The following is an 865-nucleotide window of genomic DNA, read 5'->3' on the forward strand; positions in this document are numbered from 1 at the left end:
AGAAACCCTGTCTTGAAAAACCACACACTCGAATCAAGAAACACAGAGAGAATGTCACGTAAAATAAAGGGGACCTCCCACCCTACCCACCTGACAAGGAGAACCCCAGCTCACCGGTTCCTGTAGGTCTCTGCCCAGCTATTCCCAAAGAAGCGGCCCACGGGCTGCTTCCCGTCCTTGTCTTCATATTTGTATTTCCCTGTCAGCAGGCCCCCTGTGGGATGGCAACAGTCAATCAACCCTGGCCCAGACTCTTCCCAGAGGCTGCCTGGTCCCACCCAGCAAACTGGAGAGCAGGAGGGAGCCTAGAGAGGGATCCAATAAGGCAGTCACCTGCAGAGTCCGGCTTGTCAAGCCCACCCATTCACCCACAGGACCTGTCCCCATGGCAGACCATACCAGCCAAAGGGTTGTAGGCATAGAACCTCAATCCAAAGTGTCTGAGGCAGGGGAAGAGCTCCTTCTCCACCTGCCGGGTGGTAGCGTTGTACATGCCCTGCAGGGAAGGAGAGGGGCCTGTTGCAAAGTGTGAATGTATCAAGGGAGAGGACCCAGATTTCCTCTTTTTAAAAATAATTTATTTTGGAAGGCTTTCTTTTTGTAGAGATAGGGCTGGACAGGCTGGCCTTAAATTCCTGGGCTGAAGTGATCCTCCTGCCTCACCCTCCCCAGTAGCTGGGACTAAAGGTCTGTAACCTGTGCCTGCTAGTTCTTCACTCTTTATTTCTGTGTTCTGTAAGCATGTGCTATACATGTGTATGTGTCAGAGGCAGCAGATGTTGGGGGTCCTGCTGTACCACTCTGCCATTTTCCCTTGAGGCAGGGCCTCTCATTGAATCTGGAGTTGGGTGAGCAACCCCAGTGA

The 865-nt window shown here is 52.6% G+C and overlaps 1 protein-coding gene across 1 annotated transcript in view; it reads right to left on the reverse strand.

Annotated features, from left to right (window-relative positions):
• Positions 1–865, reverse strand: part of Akr7a2 (aldo-keto reductase family 7 member A2) — an 8,157-nt gene that overhangs the window by 1,644 nt on the left and 5,648 nt on the right. Inside the window, exons 4-5 of the mRNA XM_005352945.2 lie at positions 400–496; positions 115–214 (exon numbers count right to left, since the gene is read on the reverse strand). Coding sequence (XP_005353002.1) covers positions 115–214; positions 400–496 — 197 coding nt within the window. The remainder of the gene's footprint in view (positions 1–114; positions 215–399; positions 497–865) is intronic.

This window comes from Microtus ochrogaster, chromosome 10 (genome assembly GCF_000317375.1).
Source record: "Microtus ochrogaster isolate Prairie Vole_2 chromosome 10, MicOch1.0, whole genome shotgun sequence".
Lineage (NCBI taxonomy): Eukaryota > Metazoa > Chordata > Mammalia > Rodentia > Cricetidae > Microtus > Microtus ochrogaster.